General features: G+C 32.1%; 3 protein-coding genes across 8 annotated transcripts; all 3 read right to left on the reverse strand.

Annotated features, from left to right (window-relative positions):
- Positions 1-257: 257 nt before the first annotated feature.
- On the reverse strand, positions 258-3,957 carry LOC137827662 (LEAF RUST 10 DISEASE-RESISTANCE LOCUS RECEPTOR-LIKE PROTEIN KINASE-like 1.1). The gene is made up of 4 exons (XM_068633890.1): positions 3,103-3,957; positions 1,976-2,008; positions 1,579-1,794; positions 258-1,470 (listed from the first exon to the last, which is right to left on the reverse strand). Exons 1-4 carry the CDS (start codon positions 3,884-3,886, stop codon positions 539-541), a joined length of 1,965 nt encoding a protein of 654 aa, XP_068489991.1. The 5' UTR covers positions 3,887-3,957; the 3' UTR covers positions 258-538.
- Positions 3,958-7,525: 3,568 nt separating this feature from the next.
- On the reverse strand, positions 7,526-10,213 carry LOC137827661 (LEAF RUST 10 DISEASE-RESISTANCE LOCUS RECEPTOR-LIKE PROTEIN KINASE-like 1.1). The gene is made up of 4 exons (XM_068633889.1): positions 9,361-10,213; positions 9,176-9,226; positions 8,777-9,034; positions 7,526-8,677 (listed from the first exon to the last, which is right to left on the reverse strand). Exons 1-4 carry the CDS (start codon positions 10,073-10,075, stop codon positions 7,725-7,727), a joined length of 1,977 nt encoding a protein of 658 aa, XP_068489990.1. The 5' UTR covers positions 10,076-10,213; the 3' UTR covers positions 7,526-7,724.
- Positions 10,214-13,626: 3,413 nt separating this feature from the next.
- LOC137827659 (LEAF RUST 10 DISEASE-RESISTANCE LOCUS RECEPTOR-LIKE PROTEIN KINASE-like 1.1) lies at positions 13,627-23,999 on the reverse strand. Of its 6 annotated transcripts, none has more exons than XM_068633881.1 (4): positions 22,960-23,999; positions 15,750-15,791; positions 15,221-15,481; positions 13,627-14,882 (listed from the first exon to the last, which is right to left on the reverse strand). In XM_068633881.1, exons 1-4 carry the CDS (start codon positions 23,732-23,734, stop codon positions 13,930-13,932), a joined length of 2,031 nt encoding a protein of 676 aa, XP_068489982.1. In that variant the 5' UTR covers positions 23,735-23,999; the 3' UTR covers positions 13,627-13,929. The 6 variants fall into 6 exon arrangements, with proteins under 6 accessions (XP_068489982.1, XP_068489985.1, XP_068489988.1 ...); XM_068633884.1 differs by having other exon boundaries at positions 15,221-15,397; positions 22,960-23,936; XM_068633887.1 differs by lacking the exon at positions 22,960-23,999 and adding an exon at positions 17,003-17,261 and having other exon boundaries at positions 15,221-15,397.
- Between the last annotated feature and the right edge of the window lie 246 nt (positions 24,000-24,245).

Below are 24,245 nucleotides of genomic sequence, written 5' to 3' on the forward strand. Positions count from 1 at the left end.
TATATATATATATTAGATTGGTAATAAATAATTTTTATTTTATATAAAGTTAATTTTTAACAAGAGGGTATGAAAAAATAGGTGTAAAATAAAATTTTAATATCAAAAACTATAAAAAAATATAGAAATAAAGTCATAAAGCTGACCATATGAATTTTGTTTTTGTTTTTTTGTATCTGTATACTCTGAATCAGAAAGTGAATAGTACAAATTGCTTTAAAATAGTATAAATCGTGGTTTGTTATTGAGCTGCATGGTTTTTGTAACATGGGTTGCACACCAAATTGTGTCGGTCATGCACGACCCAGTTTTATATAGAACCGCAGTAACATAATTTTCTTTCATAAAATGTTGGTAAAAAGAAAGGGAATAAGTTTGTCTTAAACCCCACTCTGACTCAATGTCTGGGTTTCAATTTCTTTTATGCTTTTTCGCTCACTATTTGTTCATATTCTCATGATTTCAGCACTTTCAATTGCAGTCATGTTATAGAACCACGAACATACCACACTTCAAAGAAGATAAATGCATCCCTTAACTATTGATCACTGAAATTAGGACTTGTAGAGTGACTCTTCCATTTATCTGTCACAGCCTTTGGCGAAGGTGGCAACTTCATATTCATCAACAATTTCACTTCATCGTGATCTGCTGAAGATGGTGATGATGGCTCTTCATCCTTCCGACTTTCTATTATTTTCAGCGCCTCCAACACTTCATCCATGGAGGGTCTCAATTCTTTGTTCTGTTGCAAGCATCGAAAAGCCAGTTCTGCTACTGCAGTGATTTGTGTTTTAACATCACCATTTGACTCAAAACCAAGGGAAGGATCCACCAGCTCAGCAATTGCATTTTTATGAATCTTCCTTATGGCTAGATCTGCCAAGTTTATTTCATCCTTATTCCGGTTCAGATCAATTGCTGGCATGGATGATATTAGCTCAATAAGCACAACCCCAAAACTATACACATCACTCTTGTTGGTAAGCTGGTAGCAACGGTGGTATTCAGGATCAACATAGCCAGGGGTGCCTTGTGGAGCAGTGGAAACATGGGTGACATCAAGTGGGAACAGTCTCGACAATCCAAAATCTGCTACTTTAACACAATAAGTGCTGTCAAGCAGAATGTTGCTGGTTTTGACATCACGGTGAATGATGTCAGAGGCATGGAGATAGGCCAATGCAGTAGCAGTCTCAATGGCCACTTTCATTCGGATAAGCCATGGCAAATAGCCATGATTCCCTGGTTCATGATGCTGGAGGTGACTGGCCACAGTTCCATTCGAAATGTATTCATAAACAAGCAGTAGTTCACGGCTGTCACGTGAAGTGCAGCCATAGAGAGACACTAAGTTTTTGTTGCGCAAGCGTGTGAGGATCTTGATTTCATTCATGAACTGTTCTACTCTCCTATAGTTGTGCTCATACAGCCGCTTCACAGCAACTTCACGTCCATCTCGGAGTTTTCCTAGTTGTCAAAATAGAGATGAAAGCAAGTGTTATTTGAGTACAGAGAAAGCGAAGACTCATTGATTTATCTTTTTCCACAGAAAGGTGGAGTTTGTTTGGCACATACCATAGTACACAATCCCAAAACCTCCTTCTCCTAGTTCTCTTGAAGGATCAAAACTTTTTGTTGCTATTACAAGATCCTTATAGGTGAAGACAGGAACCCCAAAGTAGATACTCGCACTTTCTGGGTTTGGATTTGAAAAGAAATCAAACACACATCTTGGTTTGCGGAGCCATATAATTAGTAGCACAATAATAACAATGCCCGAGATTCCAATACCTAGAAAGAAACCAACAAAAAGGAGAACTCCTATGAGTTCAAGATTATCTTGAAGAACGTGTAAATGTGAAATTTGAAACTGTTTGACTAATTGCTAGTGTATGACTCTGTCCTCGAGAATTGACATGGAAAGTTAAAATGAGAAACGAAAAAGGATACATAAGAAAGGAAGGAATGTTACCTACTCCAAACTTCCATGCCAAATTCCCACGCTCTGCAGGAGAAATTAAAGGGACCAATTAATTTAGAACAAACGATCAAGTTAAAATAATGTTGATCACCTATCCCATTCAAATTACAATTATATTTCTCAAAGTTTTTTCAGGATACACAAAATATTCCTATTTTTTTAATGGGTACAGAGCAGCTGCTCTCATGTAAACACATGTTGTAATATTTTAACAACAATTAAAGAGAATTAGTATGACATATTAAGGGTGTCAGCGTATAAATATAACGTGTTAAAACAATCAAGAATTTTTTATAGGTCTTTAGAAAAATGTATTGGACATAATCCAAAAAGAAGAGACAAATGTGATTTATTCAAGGGCTGGCTTAAAAAATAAATATGATTACTTTTATTTTAGAACTGATTAAAATTGAATAAATATAATCGTATTGATATACTGCATGAGTCGTTAGCTGAATATATAAATAAGATTAATTATGTCATGACTAAAATTTATAAAATGATTAATTTTAGCTATAAACAAATAATTATATTATGGGATTTTTTTTTGAAACTTTTAATAATTAATAATTATTTATAAATAGAAAAGATGTATTAAAAGATTTTAATGAGAATACCACTTTAATAAAAATAAATAAATCATTTCAAAATGGCATAATTTTAATAATAGAATGAAACAATATTAGAGTTAAAATCGGGTCAAGACACAATTTTAGTGTAATGATTTGACCGGTGTCGTTCAACACTAAAATTGTATCCCTTCAATCTCCTCCTGTAACCAAACTTGTGTTACCATAGCCACATGAGTTCATGAGTAAATTTAAAAAAAATTGCCCCAATAAAAAAATCTTTATAATTACCCAATTTTGATATAAAAAAAGCCTATATAAGTCAGAACACTTTGATTGTACTAGTTCTTAGCACCGTGTTATGTGCCTACTAAATATAGAACAGAGATGCGTCAAAATAAAAAACAAATCTCGAAGTAGATGTTTTCTGGTAATCCTTTATTGAAAATTCATTTGTTGTAACCTTTAGTTGAGGCTTGTGGCATTACCTGAACTTGAAAAATCCCCTTCTCCCCTGTTTTCTTTAACCAAAAAATAAAATTTGCATACCTCTGGTGCAATAGAATTCTCCATTAGTGTCAAGTAAACATTGTCCTTTTCCATGAAGACACCTTTCACATTCATGAGATAAGTGTACTTCAACAACGATATTACTAGTTAGAAATTGAAAGGGATCGTCGGAAGGACTTCCTTCAATAGGAAGCTGAATGGCTGAACATGGTGCTAAAGAGCTGGGCCGCTGGAAACCCGTAGAAGTCAGTGTATTTGGAAGACCATAGAAGATGCCGTACTCAGAAGAACAGTTTGAATAATTATGAAAATAGTTGGGAAGGGAGGGTTTGAGGGAGTGATTGCATCTGTAGATAGTGATATTATATTTGATGCCGAAAGAAGCTAAAGGAGAGGTGTGAGGAAGAGTAACATTCTTGCTGAAAGCTTTGCAACTCTTGTTTCGCAAATAACGGTCTTGTTCATCATCTGCGATGATTATGCTACGAGGTTCTACCTTTAGAACAGAGTACGAGGTTGATGTTGTCGAGGTGCCTAGTTGGAGAGTTTTGTTAGCGGAAGGATCATGTTGTTGACAGCCATGTATAGCCAATAAGCCGCAGTGTGGTTGCTGAGTGGTTGTGAAAGGAAACTGAATCTGGCCAAGAATTCCACAGTCAAAAGATGGTGGACACTTTTCGGTCTGATCAGCTGAAACAATCAGCAGAAGGTGAGAGAAATATAGTATTAGTGATTTCAAAACAAAACCCAGAAAATGTGTATGAAATATGAAATGAGAGAAAGGTTTTGGAACGGAAAACAATAAATGCATTGAATGCATCATAGAAGAGAAAACCCCTTGTTTACGGGAGATGACGGACACTTAAGAATTTAGATTAACACCGACAATAATATAAACCCCACAGTCAAAGAGTGCTGCACCTTTTTTCAAACTGTACACAAAAGCAAAAAAACATATTATCATTTTGAAGTATTTTATACGCCATTTGGCTTCGAAAATGAACCGAAAATGACGCTTTAGTTCATTTTCACTTTCAGTAATTTTAATTCAGTGTTAATAAAGGACAAGATAAATCAAGGATTTAGTATATAATGAGAGCGAGATCGATAACAAAATAGCTAAAATGTTCTCTATTCTAGCAACTCTTAATGCTTTAGTTTTTTAATTGTAGAGATAATATATTTATAGAATTTAGGATTGTTATTAAAAAGTTAATTTCAATTTCTCTACTTTTTTTTCAGAGAAATGAAATTTTAAAACGAAAGGAAGTCATTCTTGTAATAATTTGTTCAATAAAAAAAGTATTTGCTAGTGTTTACGTATGCTCTGGAGCGAAAAGACTCAGTGTATATACATTTGTTATGCCATTTTTTTCAACGAAACATTATGTCATGGTGAAAGGTATGTTAATATTATTATTTTCTTGCACTTATTCCTTATACAAATATTGCGGTAAAAGGTATTGAGAGATTAAAATTATTATATTAAAGATTTAGATTTACCATAGAATTTATATTGAATGTATGAAAACTCTATCCCTAATAATTTGGTTTTGATATCTTCCCTTACCCTTTTAAATCTTTTAGAAAAATTATAAACATCTTATTTAATTTATTGTTCAAATTTTAAAATAATAATTAATCTCTTTACTTCAATCTAGATTTAAAGTTCTTAAGTGGTAATTAATAAACATATAGTTATTCAACTAGTGAAAATTTCATCTGGTTTTGACATATTTTAGTGGGTTTAAAAGTTAAGATAAAATTAACTTTTAATTTGTGAATATTTTTTCTTAATAAGATACTACAATTTTTTTATATATATAATCGATAGAAATATTATAAATGACACAGTTATTCATTCAAATAGTTCACACACGTACATATCGATATACATTGAAGAAAGTAATTTACACTTATTTTATCTTTGGTTTAAATTTTGAGCTAAATTATTTCAAATTAAGTATGCATTGTTAATCAATTTGTGTTGAATTAATTAAATATATATTATTTAAGTATTTTCCTCTTTAATATATTTATATCTCAGACGCGTTATATTTTCTAGTTATTTTTTGCATTCCAATTATTAACTATGGGTTTATTGGGAGTAAACTTTGGTTGAAATTGTTTTCAAGATACTTACACAAGCAATATTTATACTAATTGAAAACTTCCTCATGATTTAAAAAAGTAATTATAATGAGTACAAAATTAATTATGTTAAAGATAAATATGGATTAAATATGTTTGTCATTAATCTACTTTCACGCGAAATTGATTTTCATATCTTTTTTAAATTTTAGATTTATTGGATACTTATATGAAGAAAACTACTGGAATTCTTACATGGTAAACAAATTTTCAATGGGAATTGGTACTGATAAATTCCAATAGTTTTTTTTTTTAATACTGTAGCGTTATGAGTTGAACTCAATATTAAGAGATATGTAGGTTGATAGGAGATCGGTTGAATAAACTTGGCTTTTACCTCATTGGCTTATGCCTGAGACTAGGGGGTTATAGCGTCATGGACCGGGCCTGATATTGTGTATAAATAAAATAAATCGCCTACCGATAATATTTAAGGACATTAATGTCGTATCAGCGCAAATCAAGGGATCCCAAATAATCAGCCTTGAATAGGAGGAGACAACATTTATACGACATTAAGATCAAATACAAGGAAAGGAGGAGAGCACTGCCTTATATAAGGGAAATAAAACAACTCACAAGATACACACAAACACAAAAGGAGTACTTTCGACTCATATTTTACACTATATTCACTATATTTTTATGTTCTTACTGACTTGAGTGTTGGAGTATCTTCTGCAAGTGGAACCTCCTCATTTTCTTGGAGCTCATGAAGCTTGCAAGAAAATGATCAGTAACCATCTCGGAGTTTAACCGACACTAACTACATGTTCTAGTTGAGAAACATCCTTCTTGGCTAGAACAACTATAAATGTCCATGAGATCTAAAATTTGAATTAGAAACAAGATAACAACTATAAATGTCCATGAGATCTAAAATTTGAATTAGAAACAAGATAGAAACCGGTATGCACATATTCCAATAGTCATAAATATCTAAAATTTAGACTAAGAAAAAAATCAATTTTATATTGATTTTTACATAACGTGTGTGAGATATTTAACCCGCTACATATTAATAAAAGAACTAATGACTTAATGTTGCTTGATACATGGAAACAAGAAGACAGAAACAGAAGACTCTATTATTGACGTTTTCAAAGTCACCTTTGGGAGTGAGATATGTTTATTGTATAAGACAAAATGGAATTACTAAGAAAAGTTACGTGGAGAGAAATTTGTTGAATGGTGATTTTGATGTTAATTCCGTAGCTGAAATAGTCCACACTCCATCATGCACACCACACGGCTTGCAAGTTAATTAAGGAGTTCATCAGAAGTTAGAAAACAAAACACAAGAAAATTAAAGAAAGGATTACTCCCTGATGATTCTAATTTAAGTTATTTATATTAAATCAGTATTAAAAAATAGAAACACATATCTAACATAACTTAACAAATTTAAACTAAATTAAAAACAATATATCATAATAACGTATTAATATATAAAATCAACAAGCTGATAAAAAAATATAAAATCAACAAAATATCATTTCGTAGTTTAATTTTTAAAAAGTATTTTTAAAATAATTATATTATTTTTATTGATAAGTAAAAATAAAAAATAAAAGAATATTTTCGCGTTTAATTTAAAGAATTACAATTATAATACTTTTAAGTGAGTGAGAATTTTGATTGATTGGACATAAAGCGGGAAGAGTTGATTGTGTGCACTGTGACAGCATCAAAACGCGTTGTTTTCTCTGCGTTTCAAGCACATCAAGTAGCCATAAGGTCTTTCACACGTTTGAATACCAAAAGTTAAGGTTTGACAACTTCAATGAAGGAATTGACCAATTATACAAAATTTTGGCGATTAAATTCATGGAAACTATCTCCTAAATCTTGGATGTTTGAAATTTGTATCAAATAGAAAGACCAAATGTTTTAACAAATCGTTTAGTGCAACTATTTCACCAATATTTTCCTAGTACTAATTAAATACAGAAACATAGTTACAAATTCTATTCAAAAACGAAATTTTGTTCTCAAATATAGATGCTCAATTATACTTATCAGTAGTTATTATTGTTTGACGGAATTTGTTTGTTAAGTATAGAGAGTCATTATAAGCTCCTTATTTACTCCCACACACATAGAGACAAAGAGAGGCCTTCACAAGAAAGTTATCCATCAAAATCAACAAGGCATTCAGTAATTCTTTTCCAAAAATTTGTTCTGAAAAACAAATATTACACTGCAGAAGGTTTTTATATAAATCCTAAACTTAACTTAACTTGAGTAACTCTAATAAGTAGTACTAAAAGAACTTCCTTATATGTTATTGCTTTTGTTCTTGATATAGAAATTTCCAAAATAAAAAATTACTGTTTGATGAATTTTATTTATTGTTTGTGTCAAGAAACCAAATTTTCCTTTGCCATTTGTCTTCATAAAGTCAAACTTATTCACCTAATCTATGTAATTTCAGTTACAACTGGAGATTGTAACTGTAACTAAAAAAGAACACAGTAAGAAACTGATTTACAATGACTAGTGTGTCAAAATTAAGCACTGGCATTAGAGGCAGTGGATTCACTGTGCCATCTATCAGTGACGGCTTTAGGTGAAGGTTGTACCGTAATCTTTCTCAATAATCCATTCACATCCGAATCTGGTGAAGGTAGAGAGGGTGGACTTAAATGTTCTTCATCCAGATGCTCAGGCATATCCTTCCCACTTTCAATTCTCATCAGCACCTTCGAAACCTCATCCATAGAGGGTCTCAAATCTCTGTCCCGTTGCAAACACTGAAAGGCCAATTCTGCCACTGAAATCATCATCCTCTTCACCTCACTGTCTGAATCAAAACCAAGAGAAGGATCAACCATCTCACTAAATTCACTTTGCTGAATCTTCTTTATTGCTAAGTTAGACAAGTTTATCTCATCCCTCTGCCTGCTCATATCAATAGCTAGCTTAGAAGAGATCAGTTCAATAAGCACAACCCCAAAACTATACACATCACTCTTGTTTGTAAGCTGGTAGCATTGGTGATATTCCGGGTCAAGGTAACCTGGGGTCCCCATTGGGGCAGTGGAGACATGCGTGACATCGTTTGGGAACAGCCTTGAAAGACCAAAGTCAGCAACCTTAACACTGAAACTTTGGGTAAGGAGGATGTTTTTGGTTTTAACATCACGGTGGATGATGTCAGAAGCATGGAGATAAGACAGTGCACTTGCGGTCTCTACGGCAATTTTCATTCTTATGTTCCATGGAAGACTGCATGGCCTTGCGAAATCACCGTGGAGATGGCAGGCAACAGTGCCATTTGGAACATGTTCGTACACAAGCAGTAGTTCACGACTGCGATGTGAAGTGCAGCCATAGAGGGACACCAGATTTGTGTGGCGCAAGCGAGTGAGGATGTGAACTTCGTTCATGAACTGTTCAACTCGCCTGCAGTTGTGCTCATAGAGACGCTTGATTGCAACTTCTCGCCCATCTCGTAGTTTTCCTGATTGTTAAACACCATGTCAATCACTAGTTACAAATTACAATTCATTCAAACAAAATATGTAGAAGTGTATAACATCAATACGAGAGAATGGTTTACCATAGTAAACGGTTCCAAAGCCTCCACTTCCAAGTTGTCTGGTGTGGTGGAAATTGTATGTAGCTTCTTTAAGCTCCTTGTAAGAGAAGAGAGGGACTCCATAGTAGAACCTATTATTTTCGGGGTTTGCATTTGAGCTGGGACCAATTAAATCAGTGTCTGCGTTTCTCGATTGGTGTTGGCCATCTGAAAGAATGTATTTTCGTCTATATATAAAGCATCCAATTAGCACAATGGCTAACAATATCACGCATAAACCTGTAAAAAGGGGATACAATTCTAAGATATATCATATGAAGATTTGGTTCATTAAAATTTATATTCGAAGGTTCTTAGAGCGTCTAGATATATAGTAAACCGTCTAAGGCATTAAAAAAAAAACAAATATTACAAACTTACCTATTACAAGTCCAAGTACCAGCTTCAAAGTTTTTCTACTATTCTTTGGCTCTGCAGATGAAGCAATATTGGAGAAACTTTTTAGTAAACAATGAAGTAAGAAGTGTTAGGCTAACATTAGTATAGAAAATTACGACAGTCAAACTAATCTAATTGCCAATTTGCCATGGTTATGCGAAGCTAACCTATGTGACAGTAGAACTTTTGATCGCTGTCAAGACGACATTGGCCTCCTCTGAGCTTATAGCACTTGTCACAATCCTTAGATAATTCTACTTCAACAACCATCTGAGCAGATACAAACGATAGAATGTCTTTGGTATCAGTCCTGTCCTTTTTTGGTAACTTAAGAACTGAGCAGGATGAGAAAAGGTTATGAGCCTCATGATTATCAGGGATGGTATGACTGTCATAATATATATCATAACCATAGTTAGTGCAGGAGTGATTGAAATAATGTGGTGGGGGTTTCTTTTTCAGGCCATGTTTGCATCGGAACAGTGTTACATTATATTTTATATGAATAGAATATAAAGGAGAATGGGATGGAAGACTATAGTCATTATTCAAAGTGTCACAGATGTTGTTTTCCAAACGCTTGTGCAAATCGTCATCCGAAATTGAAATCCCATCCTGCTGAGTGATGCCTGTAAGACCAAATTTTGTTCCATTTTTCTCCAGCTGGATCAATTTTGTAGGTGATTGAGGTTTATCACAATCATATATAGGTAGCAAGCCACAGTCTGGTTGTTCTGCCTTGGTAAAAGGGTAATGGAAATACCCAAGATGGCCACAAGAAAAGAAGTGTGGGCAACCTTGGTTCCCATATCCATAACCAGCACAGAGGATGAGTACAAGGTGATAAAAGAAGAGGAAGCAGAACAAATCTACGATAGCCATACCAAATTCCCAATTGCTACAAGGTGATAAAACACTATTTTGAGGAACAAGTGACTAACTCTCTTTACAATAACCAGATTCTCTATGAATGATGTTATGCTAGTGTTTTTAATCTTGCACGGTCACACCTTATTCACAATATATAGATGTCATGAATCAACTAATCTAGAAGAACGTCTTTGATCGGCAAGTTGACTTGGAACATGACCATGGAAGACTTGAAAAAAAAAAGTAAGTGTACAAACTCTACCGTCGGCGCCGGACGATCCATAATATCCGGTATCGAATGTCATCTAACTGACTAGTATAAATACATTAACATAAAAAGGAATCTGCAATCAATCAGTTAATTTCATTAGACAAAACAAAAATATGTTCTTATTATAGCATTAACAACACTCAAATACCCAAATACCGAATATTCACTTCAACATGAAAAAAAAAAAACTTAAAACTTCTATAAATACACCTTTTTACCGAGAATCCACGGAAACGCGAAAGGAATAAAAACAACAAAAGCTGAAAGAAAAAATAGAATCAATTGTTTGGTAGAACTCTCTTAACCCCTTTCAAACACAAACATGTTATTTTCTTCATCATTACTAGAATGAAAACTGACCCACTAAGTTTTCCGGTCAATTTCTCCTATTGACCCTATACAGTATATTCGCACCAACACAAGACTGGAATTGACTTCCAAAATCAACACATTTTCCAGTTTAAAGTTCAAAGGTGGAACTTTGAATGTCAGTATTTACTAATAATTAAAAACAGTTAAAAGTAGAGTGTGAAATTTTTGCTGAATAACTAGAAAAGGAAGTTAAATTTAGCACATGTGGTAATGAAACAGAAAGTGGAATTGGGTTGTGAGGATGGTGAGAAAGAATTGTGTGAAACTGAGGGTAGAAGCATAAGTATGAGTATAGATGTTGTAGAAAACGCGTGTTGACAAAGTCTGAAGCACATTTCATCATTTCAGGATTTCTCAGGAAGGAAATGAGAAGAGAATTTCAGAGCATTGGTACAAAGATTTTTCGATAAGTTCCTTTGAATTTAACTAACTTGATATGATATGATAGAAACTCGAACCTAACCATATAATTTCTGACATTGTAAAGAAAATTTTAATATTGTAAGTAGACCATAATATTCTAATTATCTCATTCAATATAACTATATAAAATTTGGAAATAATATCTTATTAAATATAAAACATGTTAAAAATACTAAAAATTAATATATTATAAGTCTATTCTTAATTTATTTTATTTATTAATTAAAAATTATTTAAAAATAGTATTACCATTATTTCGGTAGAAGTGTGGATGAATAAATTTATCCATACATCGCCTAGATTTATAGTAATATTAATGTATTATTTTATAAATATTGGTGTATTTAAAAACAATATATAATAAGAAAATTATTTTTATGAAAACTTACATGTTTATGAAAGTATAAAAGGAAACTGTAATCATCTCTTACATTACCAGAATCTTAGTTTTAACATAAATTAGTCTTTTTTTATGAAACATTTTCAATCAACAGTTAAAAAGATGTTTCTTTTTTAAAGAGAATACATAAATGTTTAAATAGTATAGTATTGTATTATTATTTTGCAGGAGAATTATTTTGAATACAATATTTTTTATTTTAATAAAATATATAATCTATTTTTTATTACTAGTTAAAGTACATTTATATTTCATTTCATAAAATAAAAAATATTGGTGGTTAAGAATAAATTATTGATAATTATTTTAATGATAAAAAACAAATTAGAAATATCTTTTGTATGAACTATAATATAACAAAAATCATTCATCAAACAAACAAAAATAAATAATATTAGTATATTATGTAAATCATTCAATTTAAAAAAGAAAATAAACTCGATGCTAAAAGTCAATATTGTGAAGTAGTTGTTTTGAGTTATTTTTTTAATCAAAAAGTTGAATGTAATATTACAAAATGCACAATGATATTTTGAGAATTCTTACTGTATATACAACTATTTCGTAACTTTATTATAATAACGTAATATTTAAAATTTCCTAATTAATTTAGATATCTATATTATTATATTACTATAATTAGTTGTCAAATAGTTATATAATATTGTCAAAATGTCTATGTTTAGATGACAAAAGTTATTATACTTACGTCAACTATTACATCACATCTTTATGGTATTTAATAAAAACTATGAGAATCTTTTTCAGAGAATAAAAATTAATAATATTAAATTTAAATTTTAAAAAACTATTAAAATCGTATAAATTTATTTTTAATCATATTTTTATGTATTTTGTATGAAATTTTATTTTGATGTATAAATATTATTCTTATGAAATACTCTCACCAAAATATGAGATTTTTTTTTTACTTTCTTTCAGTTTTTTTTCTCAATCTCAGATGACAAGAATACAATTTTATTTTCTCATTTTAAATGATTTTTTAAAACATAAACTGTGTTTTTTAGTTAATTTTTATAAAAGGTAGACTTTAAAGTTTTTAAAAGAATTAATCGCTGTATATATATCACTTTCATTTTACTTTTGTTTTTATGTATTTTTTTAATCATTTTAATGTCTCATGTTATTTTATTTTGTTTTATTTTACTTCTTGTGAAAAACTAAAAAGCATTAAAAATTATTTTTTAGAAGCAAATAAGATGTTTCTGGGTATAAAGAGTTAAGGAAAAAAAAATTAAACTGTAGAAATTAAACAATTGGAAAGGAAGAAATGAAAAAAAAATCAAAAATATTTATTTCTTGTCTATTTTTATTTAGTTTTATCTCTCTTTATTTACATAATTTTTTAAAAAGTTATTTAATGTTTATATTCACTACAAGAAAATCATGAAATAAAAACAAATTTTTAGATACCAAAATAATTAGTTACAATAGTAACTAAATTAGAGACTATTTTAAAAATTAAAAAAATATTGATTTTTAAATTAATTTCTATTATTATTAAATAGTTTTTAAATTTGTATTTAATTATCAACCAGGTTTTAACTACCAATTATTTAGTTTCTAAATTTGGTAGTAAAAATCTCGGTTGCTAGATACCAATTTAGAAACTATTTAACAATAATAGAAACTAATTTAAAAATATTTTTTTTAGTTTCTAAAAATAGTCTCTAATTTAGTTAATATTGTAACTAATTATTTTAGTCTCTAAAAATTAATTTATATTTCATGATTTTCTTATAGTGATTATTTTAAATAATAGTTTTAATTTATATTTTTCTTGTTCTCAGTGTGTTAGGTAACCCAACAAAATTACTATAATCAAGGAATGTCTCACTGATATGGTCTGGTTATGTACAAGATGGAGACATTGTACCACAATAAGGAAACAAACTCACTTATTATAGAGACTTATAGGAAGCATACATACATCTGGTAGCAGCTCAATCTTTGATTGTTCTCTTGAAGTTACTTGTCCTAACTTCATATTTATCATAGTTAATAGATAAGATTCGAAATTATAATCAGTTTTCCATGTACCAAAGTATTTAATTAGATTTGGGTAATAGATTTAGATTAAAAAAACATATAAACAGTGTCTATATCAATTTATTAAAAAAAAATCCAGTGTTATGTGAAACTCGTAGAACAGCCTAGCAAACGTGTGCCTATAACTTACTCTTTTTCCATATCTTTTTGTACAGAATTTTGTAATATTTGTATCTACTGATGTAGCCTTACCTGAACTCTTTGCAGGACAAGAATGTGCCCTGTAAATAATCATTCTCTCTCTTCACAATTAAACAAGCGATGCTGTGACTCAACAAATAATGAGCATGGTAAAATGGGATTATGGAGGAATAATGATAGAGCAAGTGATTAGCCACTTGCATTAGGTGTAGTACATTTACTTTCCCATTTATCAGTGACAGTGTCTGGGGAAGTAGGCTTCTTCATATTCTTCAAAAGTCCAACTTCATCCCACTCGGGTGAGACTGCTGCTGGTGCATCTGAAACTCCAACATTATCAACATCTATCTCATCCTTCCCACTCTTAATTCTCTGCAGTTCATGCAACACCTCATCCATCGAAGGTCTCAACTCCGTTTCCCCTTGCAAACACTGTAAAGCCAACCCTGCCACTGATATTATCATCCCTTTAACCCCACTGTCCGAATCAAACCCAAGGCAAGGATCTACAAGTTCACCAATTGCACATTCTTGAATCTTCCTTACTGCTAGATTTGACAAGTTAATCTCGTCCCTGCTCCTGTTCAAATCAACAGCAGGCTTGGATGATATCAGCTCAATAAGCACAACCCCAAAACTATACACATCACTCTTGCTAGTGAGCTGGTACCGGCTGTAATATTCAGGGTCAAGGTAACCCGGGGACCCTTGTGGGGCTGTGGAGACATGTGTGGCATCGTTCGGGAAATCTCTTGAAAGACCAAAATCTGCTACCTTGACACCGAAGTTGTTGTCCAGGAGAATGTTGTTTGTTTTCACGTCACGGTGGATGATGTCTGAGGCGTGGAGATAGGCCAATGCACTGGCAGTTTCTATGGCAATTTTCATACGTGTAGGCCATGGTAGCAAGCCAGGCTTGGCTAATCCACCGTGGAGATGACATGCTACGGTGCCGTTTGAAATGTATTCGTACACAAGGAGGAGTTCACGGCTGTGCCGAGAAGTGCAGCCGTAGAGTGACACGAGATTCTTGTGACGCAAACGTGTGAGGATCTTAACTTCGTTCATGAACTGTTCTACTCGCCTCCAGTTGTGCTCGTATAACCGTTTCACCGCAACTTCCCTTCCATCTGGGAGTTTCCCTGCATTTTCATTTCAATGGATAAGTGTTACAATAAGAATTACATGAGAAATATTGAACAGTTGAACTGATTTTAGCTTAGGAAAAAACTAGTTTTAGTTTTTCCTTTACAGATGTTTATGAATAAGTTTGTCCAAGCACACTCTGCTGTATATTCATTGTTTAATTCATCTTCACACTTTCAAAGTTCTATCCAATTTTCACCTTATATGTAATGCGATCATTTTTTCAGAGATCAAAGTTCTGGATCATGGATCATGTACAAGTTCTAAACTATACAATAAAGTGTTGTGTGTCAAACTATCAAAGAATTGTGTAATGTTTGATAAAGTAACTTACCGTAGTAGACAGTGCCGAAGCCTCCATCTCCAAGTTCCTGAGTATGGTCGAAATTGTTCGTGACTTCTTTAAGCTGCGCGTAAGAGAAGAGTGGAACTCCAAAGTATTCGCCACTACTTGCCTGATCAAGAATCGAGGATGAATCAGAATAAGAATCTTTTGACTCCATATGTCCACCTGAGGTAGCATGTTTTCGTTTGTAGCGTAGAAAGAAAAACAATAATCCAATTAGCATCATGCATGGGATTCCAATACCTAAACCTGTGAAAACGAACCAAGAGAAAATATCAATTGAAGATACTGCGAGACACAACAGAGTGCATGACTGCTGCTACTTTCCTGAGAGATTGAAATTAGCATTGATAGAGCTATACAAAATTTTAAAGAAGTTTTCATCATTCTGGGTAGAAAAAAAGAAATTGACAGATCCTCTTTATTCAACACACTGATGAACTTTGACACTAAGGATCAACGATTTTGAAATCACAAATTTGAAAAGGAATATCAAGTTATGTAAACAGTTCATTACCTAAAGCCAGTCTGGCATTCCCACGCAACCCTTGTTTCGGAACTGCAGCAATTACAAGAAACATTTTAGCAAAACAGCACAGATTTGAAGTGCGGAGATACATTTATGCAGAGAAAAATATAGCACGTTAATGGTTGGTGTTGCACCAAAAAATATTAGACATTAGACAAACAATCAAAGCAACTGAGCTCTTTCAATCTAAGTGTACTAAATTCTAGATTTGAAATTTTAGTAAAAGGAGAGAACATGGATTAGGCGCATCAAGGTCACTTCTCTTTGAGCTGTTTGATTCTGTTTATGATATAGGAGAAGGAACTGGGCTAGGGGCAATTTACAGAAAAATAAACTGTGAAGAAAACATTTAAGAACCTACAATGTGAAAAGTGGATAGAAGCAACAAGTATTAGTGCATTGCATTCATGGGTGCTTGTGTTTCCAGGGTTTTTGTTGTACTATACCATTGCCACAACAAAAAATTTCTCTGCTGTCAAGTTGACACTGCCCTCCTTGGCGATAGTAGCAATCTGAACAATTATCTGTTAATTCCACTTTACTATTGACATCCCCAGTTAGGAAAGAAAATGGGTCACTGGCGTCAGGCACGTCTTTAATTGGAAGCTGGACCTCTTTACATGCTGTGAAAGAAGGCTTATCGTCATCTTCCATGAAGAGCTTGTAGTAGATATCGTAGTCATCGCACTTATACTTGCTCATATTTATATTTGTGGGAGGGTTGACATGGAGGGTGTGGTTGCACAAGAATAGAGTTGTGGTGTGTACCAATGTAAAAGCAGCAAAGTCAGAAATATGAGGAAGAGTATAATTGTTTCTGAAAGCTTCACAACTTTTCTTCTGCAGAAGGTCATAGAAATGTTTGTCTCTAAATTGCAAAGTTGAGAAATGAGTAGTAGGGCTACTCAAAAGCTGCGCTATGCCTATAACTTGAAACAACTTTCCATTTGGTGGTAATTGGATAAATTTGAACTTTTTTGGATCATGATCATCACAATTTCGTATGGACAAGAAGCCACAGTCTTGGCGTTCAGTTGTAGTAAAAGGGAAAGTGAGATTGCCAAGATATCCACAATGAAAAGAAGGTGGACACGTTCCTTGGTCCCCAGCCGCAAAGAGAAGTGCCAGAAACTTAGAAAACAAAAGCAGTGATACAAATTGATGAACCCGACTCATGCTTCTTCAATCGCACACAACGTCTGTGAGCAAAATAGCATATAAGTAGCAGAAGTTTGTCTTACTTGCTTTTACACTCTTTCCAATAAAACACCACTTGAAGCGCTTGATACGTGAATTAGAAAATGAGTAGGAATTCACGGAACACTCCTTGAAAAAGTTTCCATGGAAGAGGGAGTGTGAAACCAAGACATTCATACATACGTACATATGTAGCCCTTAGGGGAGTGAGACCGATTCTTAGGACTTTCGACACAAGCGCAAAGACTTGACTTGTCTGTTCATTCTTTACAATCACTCAACTTACTCTGCTTCAAAACCCAAACTTGTGTGGTCCTGGAGGCTTTAAACCGTGTATGAGACAAAAAGCAGAATGAAAAGCACTTGCGTGCATGGTAATGAGAAGATTAAAAAAAATATGACAAGTGTGAGAGATGGGGTCCAGTGTGGAGAAGAGTTTGGAAATGCAGTGGGGCCAATGAGGTTGAAACACTTAAAAAGAGGTAGGAAAAAACAGCACTAAATGACGTTGAAAGAGTGTGAGAAATAATAAGACAAGGTTAAGGAGCGGTTAGGTCCTTTTAAGCGGTTAGGTCCTTTTAAGCGGTTAGGTTCACACTTTAGTTCAACATGACCAGTCAACGAGGCCATAGAGAAAACGCGTTCGCTGTCATAATCACTGACTTCAAATCTCTTTGCACCCACCCTCCTTCTCATTTCTCCTATCACCATTTTCAACCAGTTTGCTACTACTCTATTTCAAAATTGTAGCATCATGCGTCTATAAACGATCGTCTATCGTGAGATTAAAGGTACTTTCAGCACAAATCAGGAAATATCTTTAATAGAAAACAAATATTTATTATAAGTACACTTATTCTCAACCATTTGAGATCATTCATACTTGTCTCAACAGAAATAAAATTTTGCATAAACTTTAATAAGATAACTATAAGTATAATTAAGCCTTGTATCAGTTATCATGGTAGTTTCTCTGACAATCTGCTGTTCAAGTCCATAAAAAACATAAACGGAAAGAAAAGTCTCTTTATTTATCCTTTTTCAAGTGACTTGCCATCTTTTACGGCAATGTGAGTGAGACAAACAGTTTCCACTTATTATTTATTATTTATTTGCTTCTCCATTTCGTGTTTATCTTGCGTGGTACCATCTTATCTAAAATAGGAAAATTTTGATACCCAGCAAGATTATTTTCAATTTAAAACGTCAATTCTCTTAAGGTGACTTTTTTTTCATTTTTTAATATATTTTGCGATCTTTCTTTTACCACGAAATCTTCTCTTTTTTTTCTTTTCTTCCTTTTTATATCTCTTTATTTCACACACCACAGGGGATGTGAAACAGATTGTTTTAGTGTTTTTAAGATTTGAAATATTTATTTGTGTATAATATAAACTCTATTTTTTTTTTATGATATGTTTGATAGATGCGGACAGAGAAGAAAAAATGGAGAAGAAATGAAAAAGGTATAGCAATATAAATTACCCTAAGAAACACGTTAGTTTGAAGATTTTATACCCAAACTCCATCCATTATATGGTGTGAGGAAAAATGAAGGTATAGTGACATTAAATGTTAGATCTGTTCCGTGAACAAAGTAGTTTTCACAGAAAGTGTTAGAACTGTTCCGCCACTAGCCCGTTAATGGGGAGTAACATGAGTTGCTCTGTTTTAATAATTATAACAATAGGAAATTAAATTTACTTCTCTTAAGACTGTTAACTTCTATTCTAATTTTTTTTTAATTTTCATAAATAAATATTTATTGGTTGTGAATCTATTATGTGAATTCTACAAAATTGGTTTTGCAAAATTTGTCTAATGGATGAAATTTTGCTCATCTAATCTCAACTCGAAAACAAAAAGATGATTTCTAAATGCATTTCACTGAGCGAATAATTATTTGTACAACAGAATTAACAAATTCTTCCAAAAAATCTCAACTCCATGGTAATGGACTAATTTCTAATTTAATGTGTTGAGTGAACTGTACTTCGTTTTAAAATGGTAAATATAACTGAAAATGATAAATATATTTGGGATATATGATTTGTATATAATAATTAAAAACATATATATATATATATATGAAATTGACAGTGTTGAAATGTGATTTGATGAATGGAATGGAAGTTAAGCTAATGCAGGTTTGTGTTCAATTAAAATGTATATGTGTGTAATTGTTTGATAATGTAGTATTTGAGATTTTTTAACTTGTATTTAGTAATTATGTGTAAGTGTATTTAATTGAATATGTTATGTTATCTTGGATTAGATTATTTGAGGTGAGATACCTATTATGTGTTATGGTATATTGAACCAATTTGTAAAATTGGTGTCCGTACACCAAAAATATTTTGGATAATAATCTATAGTCAAACATATTTAATATAAATCTTCCACACTATATTTATCTCTTATTTTGTATTCTTTAGAGTTGAGGTTTTTAAATTAACAATGTTTTAAATAGTTCAGATAGAGTTGGTTTGATTGGATATAATTAATTTGAATATGACTAACTTATATGTATATTGACTACAACTTCTTGATAACTTATCTCTTCTTTTGTTTATTTATGTAATTTTTTTATTGTGATTGAAGTGCTTATATAAGCTATAGTGATTATATAAGCACATGAAATTTCATCAGAAAATAGTTCTAGATTAACATAGAAACAAAGTTTTGATATCATATTTGTATTTATTTTTTTTAACATATTTTGACCGTGTTCTTTTTAAGATACTTTCACGATATAAATCATTTGTGAACTTTTATAAATACGTTGTTCTCCTAAGTCCAATAGTTTTATACTATTTGTGAGTTGAGGTTAAGAGCGATTTAAATACAACTTCCTCATTTAACTCATTGAAGTGTCTTTTAAGGATCAAATTGTAATGGAGTTTTGAGTTCCAAAACGAATAATACCTCGAATGTGGTGATTGATCCTAGCGTGTTATTTCAACAAACTTAAAGTTGAAACATTAATATCGTGTCTGTGGAGACGAAACGAGGTTCTAAAGACGAATCCTTGTTTCCTTAGTCCTCAACTAAGGGTAGGGGGAATCCGTTTCCCTTAGACCTCAACTACGAGCTTGTTCTGGTATGTTAGTAGTTCCACGTCACTTAGAAGTTGAGGTCAATGATTATTTAAATGCACTTTTCTCCTTTCATCCACCAAGACACCTTAAAAACGCGATAGAACTCCCTCTCTAAAGGGACAATATCTTGGATGTAATGATTAATCTTAGAGATGTTATCTCAATTGACTTGAGATCGAAATAAATGTAATCTAAGCTTATTAATTTATATAATTAGTTATTATGTGGTACACAATTTGAATAAGAAATAGATAAAACATAAAATTATAAATAAAAGAAATTATTAGGAGATAAAACTTGGACAGAGATGTTTGCTTCCAAATTTATAAAATTGTTTCAGCTTAAAAAACATTGTTTAAATAGAATAGTCGTAAAAAAAATAATTCATATTCTAAGTTATTTTGGTTTTTTATTTTTAATTTTTATTACTCCTATTCTTTTTATACTATCACATTTTCTTCTCCCCTTATTTCAAAAAAAAAATATCAAAAATATTAACCTGGGCCAACTTTCCCGTCCTCACATCATAAAGCATAAATACCCCTAAGATGTAGAGTTAGCAAAGTATCCCAGCTTTCACACTTCAAAATAGTAAAATGTTGAATAAAAATACAAAAATTGACATATGAAGAGCTTCAAGCAATGACTTGCTTGTTAAAAGATATAAATAACCATTAATAAATATCTTACGATACTTCTTAACAAAAAAAAAAATAATAGTTAGTAGTAACATTCAACTAAGAATTTAACCTTTTAAGTTTGAATCAAATAAAAACACTAAAGGATAATAAACAATGTAAAATCTTTTACGTGTGGGAAGGGGAAGCGGCTAGATTTTTCAAACATATGCATGCTTAGATTTTCATTAAATAAAATTAAATAACAAACTCTGACCAAGAGGGAGAACGCTCTTCTTGAATAATTAAATTAGTAGCCATCAATAAAATAACTATACTTTGTTCTAGATTGGAAGAATTTCTGAAAAATTCCTTTATTTTCCAATATAAAAATATTTTCATCGATACCAAATATTAGACAGAAAAACTTTCTTTTCTGAGACTTCATAAACAAAACAAAAAATAAAAAATTATTACATTCGTACTGGATACTTAATTAATCCTTTAAAATCATCAAATGTTAATTAATCCTTTTCTGAAAAAATAATTAAGTTGATCCTTTAAAGAATTGAAGTTTTAATATTTAAACGAGGTCCAATTTAATCTCTCAACGTAACTTTAAATTAAACTATTTTCTCACTTCTTTATTTTATTTTATTTTACAACTAATAGTTCAAATCCCAGCCTAATAGTGGCCCAGTCTAGTAACTTCGGCCCATTATTGTGAAACTGACAGTATTAGGCCCACTCAAGTACTATCTATATATATATATATATATATATATATAGTATATTGTTATAAAGTAGTTCATATGTTCTTTTCCATTAAAAGCAGTATCAAATACAAATATATTTTTAATTGAAAATCAAAAGTTGAAATGTTGACTCATCTTAATATCTATTGTACGCAACAACAAAAAATCTGATTTTTTAAATACAGTATAAATTCTGAGAAATGGAAAACAAATTACAATACGAAGTCCGATTTTTATGAGCTCTAAAAATAATATCTAGAAAATAAATATTTTTTTGGTTATATTTTGAAAATTTTGTCATATTTTTTGACATCTTGCTAGGTTTTGAAAGCTTATTCAACAGTAATAAATAGTAATAACAGATTGGTATAATTAATGAAACTTATGCTTATTGGCTTATTTTAAAAAATATACTTCACATTTTATAAATAAAAAGTTATATGACCGACCAATTAGTTTTTGCGCAGCAAAAAAAATTTGTTCAACAATTTTATTTATACAAGTAATTATATTTATACGAGTGTTTTTTTATTCGATAGTACAAAAGTTAACTTTTTAAAAATACAAGAGTTTAATTTAATAGCCTTGATCGTGTTTTAGTAAGTTTCTAAAACAATAAAATGTTTGATGACGTACATAATCCTTAACATATTTTTATTAATATCTTCATATTTCTCAATAATATTGCCCATACCAAGATATATGCATATGCATTGAAAAATAGCCAATGGGAGCAGCACCCTAAATAATTGATATCGCATCAATCTTGGAATTGAGAAAAAAATTAAAGCCCAAGCAGTGGTTTGGAATATTCAAAATATGTTCTAAGTCAACTATTTTATTGATACAGAAGGAACTCTTTTTTATTTCAAAGATGTACTGACATTATTAATTATTTATTTTGGTACATGTGCAGATACATTAATTTAAGTTATAACCAATACGAATAATGTTTTTCATTAACAATATTCTAGTAATAATTAACACAATATTATGGCTTTGACTTATTACCTTAGGGTAGATATTTTCACTTCACTCACATACCCATCATCATTGAAGATTGAAGTAGTATTTTAAACCCTATTACAGGTTGAACCTGCGTTTCATAGTCTCAATTCTGCAGTTTTGTTTGCCACAGACAACTCGCTACAAACCAAGAAGACACACTAAATGCAAACATATACCACTTCTATTTTCTTTTCTAGTGTTCCAGTCTCCTTTCAGACAGGAAATTCACTTTTGTAACATGCTTAATTATCCTTAAAACTACGTTTGAGTACTGAATCTTGGTCTAAAAACTAGGTTCTGTAAATGCAAAGTATTTGCAAATCTATTAAATCGGTAAATGTAGTTCCAAAATTCAATATTTTAGTAGACACTGCAATTATGCAGATTGACATGAAGTTAGCATGTTGTCCCTTTTTAGTTGCGATGTCTTTCAATGAAATAAATGGCATCCATTCACTCTATTCACAGTAAAAATAAATTGGAAAAGTGCAAAAGGTTAATCAAGAGAAGAAGAGTGACTGACCTGGATCATCCCCACATTTGGCAGAATGAACTCTGTCAGTGCAATAACATCTGAAAGTGAACATAGCTGAATCGAAACCGCACCTTCCTCCGGTGCTGTTGCAGACGCTGCAGTTACCCGCAGTCCACGACAGCAAGAACCCTTTTCTCAACGCTTCACCTACCCCTTCTAATCCATCTTCCACCACCGTATCCACCGCCCCACCCTTGCAATTCTTTGCCACAAAGCTTATATTTGTATCCCTTTTATCCAATGCCAAAACTGAACTCGTTTCGTTTTCTGCAGAACACCCAACTCTCTGCTCGTCAAGCGAAGGTGCGTCACAGCCGTAGAACAATACCACATCCGTTTGATTGGGAGCAACACGTAACACGTTAGTAGGAGGAAGAGTGAGATTCTGAGTTGGAGCAAGACAAGCTTTGGTGGTGTTTGATTGCAAAGTTGAGAAGGCAGCATTGGAGACTCGCAGGGATTGGTTTTGGTAGAAAATTTGACGAATGAAGTATTGGGTGTGAGAGAGATTGAGGATAGGGAAGCCATGTGGAGAACAAGATATTGCAAAACCAGGGCTCCCACAATAAGGCTCTTGTGTTCCTTGGATGTAAAAAGGAAAGCTTATATTTTGGGTGTTGTTGGGGCAGGTTTTGGGTGCACATGCAGTGAATTTAGGGTCGATTTGAGAGGAAGTGATTTGGGCAAGGAGGTGGAAGATGATGATGCAGGAATGGGTGATGGGAGAAGAGAGGATAAAAAAATGGGTGTTTTGGTTGATCATGTTGGAGGGTTTTGTTTGTAGTTGTGGATGGAGATGATTGAAGATTGGTTATACGAAAAAGTTTGAACAGCGAGGATAATGGCGGCCAAAGGCTAAGGGGTTTGACCATGAAAGTTGGAATTGGGAGTGGATGCTTCTGACATCTTTGAGTGAAAAGGAATTGTCTAGTTGTCTCTTCGTCTTATCTCTGAATTCATCGTCTATCTCTCCACATACAAAAATGACCAATTTCAGAAAAAGGGAACAAGTTGAAAAGGTTGACCCCATTGCCCACTCTCTCACCACTTGTTTAATTGATTTCGACTTCGACTTGGCTGTGACGAGATGGTTGACGTTAGAGAGAGAGTTACAGAGAAATATTAATGCCTTTAAAGTGCTGAAATGTCTAAGTTGTTCTGCTAATCTTGACCACAAAATCTCCTGTCAAATAAATTTATCAATACAGTACATATAAAATAGAGACCAGACATATGGTTTGACACTAATGTTTTATACTAAAATAAGAGTTTTG

Source organism: Phaseolus vulgaris, chromosome 7 (genome assembly GCF_000499845.2).
Source record: "Phaseolus vulgaris cultivar G19833 chromosome 7, P. vulgaris v2.0, whole genome shotgun sequence".
Taxonomy (NCBI): domain Eukaryota; kingdom Viridiplantae; phylum Streptophyta; class Magnoliopsida; order Fabales; family Fabaceae; genus Phaseolus; species Phaseolus vulgaris.

Bases quoted from the DNA above. Each gene is read 5' to 3' on its own strand.
- LOC137827661 (XM_068633889.1), bottom strand. From the start codon at position 10,075: ATGGCTATCGTAGATTTGTTCTGCTTCCTCTTCTTTTATCACCTTGTA. The intron at 9,227-9,360 runs GTTAGCTTCGCA...CTTCATCTGCAG, and splicing joins AAAGTTCTACTGTCACATAG to AGCCAAAGAATAGTAGAAAA. The intron at 8,678-8,776 runs GTAAACCATTCT...TTTAACAATCAG, and splicing joins CTTTGGAACCGTTTACTATG to GAAAACTACGAGATGGGCGA.
- LOC137827659 (XM_068633881.1), bottom strand. From the start codon at position 23,734: ATGATCAACCAAAACACCCATTTTTTTATCCTCTCTTCTCCCATCACC. The intron at 15,792-22,959 runs GTCAGTCACTCT...TAATTGCTGCAG, and splicing joins CAAATGTGGGGATGATCCAG to TTCCGAAACAAGGGTTGCGT. The intron at 15,482-15,749 runs GTAATGAACTGT...TCGTTTTCACAG, and splicing joins GAATGCCAGACTGGCTTTAG to GTTTAGGTATTGGAATCCCA.
- LOC137827662 (XM_068633890.1), bottom strand. From the start codon at position 3,886: ATGATGCATTCAATGCATTTATTGTTTTCCGTTCCAAAACCTTTCTCT. The intron at 2,009-3,102 runs GTATGCAAATTT...TTTCTCCTGCAG, and splicing joins AGAATTCTATTGCACCAGAG to AGCGTGGGAATTTGGCATGG. The intron at 1,471-1,578 runs GTATGTGCCAAA...TTTGACAACTAG, and splicing joins TTTTGGGATTGTGTACTATG to GAAAACTCCGAGATGGACGT.